This window comes from Octopus bimaculoides, chromosome 5, assembly GCF_001194135.2.
Source record: "Octopus bimaculoides isolate UCB-OBI-ISO-001 chromosome 5, ASM119413v2, whole genome shotgun sequence".
Classification (NCBI taxonomy): domain Eukaryota; kingdom Metazoa; phylum Mollusca; class Cephalopoda; order Octopoda; family Octopodidae; genus Octopus; species Octopus bimaculoides.
This window is the reverse complement of record NC_068985.1, coordinates 43,202,733-43,203,647: the sequence shown is the minus strand read 5'-3', so window position 1 is coordinate 43,203,647 and position 915 is coordinate 43,202,733. Positions and strand designations below refer to the sequence as shown.

The 915-nt window shown below is 26.7% G+C and overlaps 1 protein-coding gene across 3 annotated transcripts in view; it reads right to left on the bottom strand.

Annotated features, from left to right (window-relative positions):
• Window positions 1–136: 136 nt before the first annotated feature.
• The window catches only part of LOC106876494 (ubiquitin carboxyl-terminal hydrolase 7), a 27,027-nt gene continuing 26,248 nt past the window's right edge, over window positions 137–915 (bottom strand). For 2 of the 3 annotated variants that reach the window (XM_052968366.1, XM_052968365.1), the window contains exon 3: window positions 140–265. In XM_052968366.1, coding sequence (XP_052824326.1) covers window positions 159–265 — 107 coding nt within the window. In that variant the 3' untranslated portion in view covers window positions 140–158. Of the gene's footprint in view, window positions 266–915 lie in introns of all 3 variants that reach the window. The other variant, XM_014925056.2, reaches the window with a different exon arrangement.

The window sequence follows — 915 nt, the reverse complement described above, 5'->3', positions numbered from 1 at the left end:
AATTCTATATAAAGAAATTTTTTTATTTACTTATGTAATTTAATATACATAGATTTAAGTAGTCCAGTCAGACTTTTTTCTGTGAATGAGATTGTTACTATCAAATTTCAAGATAATTAGAAATCTCTTGATTAAAGTAATTAACATTTAAAAAAAGCTTACCATGGTAAATTCCTGACCATACATGGTGGACTTAGCACAGTTTCTTTTAGCTTACTAATATTCTCAATAGTAAACTGGAATTGAGCTTCTGCACGGCTTTCATCTGAAATTCATATTTAAGTAAAAAAAAAAACAAAAAAAAAAAACATTTTTTAACATTTAAAAAATTATAGTAAAATTATAATTCATTTAAGAAAAGAGAAATAAGAATCTTACAATGAAAACTATTAAAGAGATGTAGCACGATTCAAGTTCTTTATATAGTGTGTATCCCTTTCTATTTACAGCAGAATTTTTATCACAGTATAGCAAATTTTTCGGTGCTGTTGCTGCTTATAGTATAAGTTATACTTAGTCCACAATATGTAAATTACAGATTGGCATATTGTCAAGTAGGATCGTTTGCATTTTCAATTTAGAATACTGAGTTTCATAATTTAAAACTGGTGATAATACCTTTAATTTTTTGCTAAGCAATATTTAAAATTACATATCATAAATCATTGATACATCTACAATTCCTTGCTTGCATAGATGAGACAAAACTTGAGGTAGATTTTCTATTTAAACCCTTACCTTTTTCCAAGCAAAGTCATATTTTCCCTCACCCTTTGAACAATAAGCAGTTTCATGGTCAGACATGTTTTTGTGATAGAATGTAAAAGTTTTCAATCAGTGCACAAATGTCAAGACAAGATGATGACACTCTTACACACACACACACATATATATATATATATATATATATATATA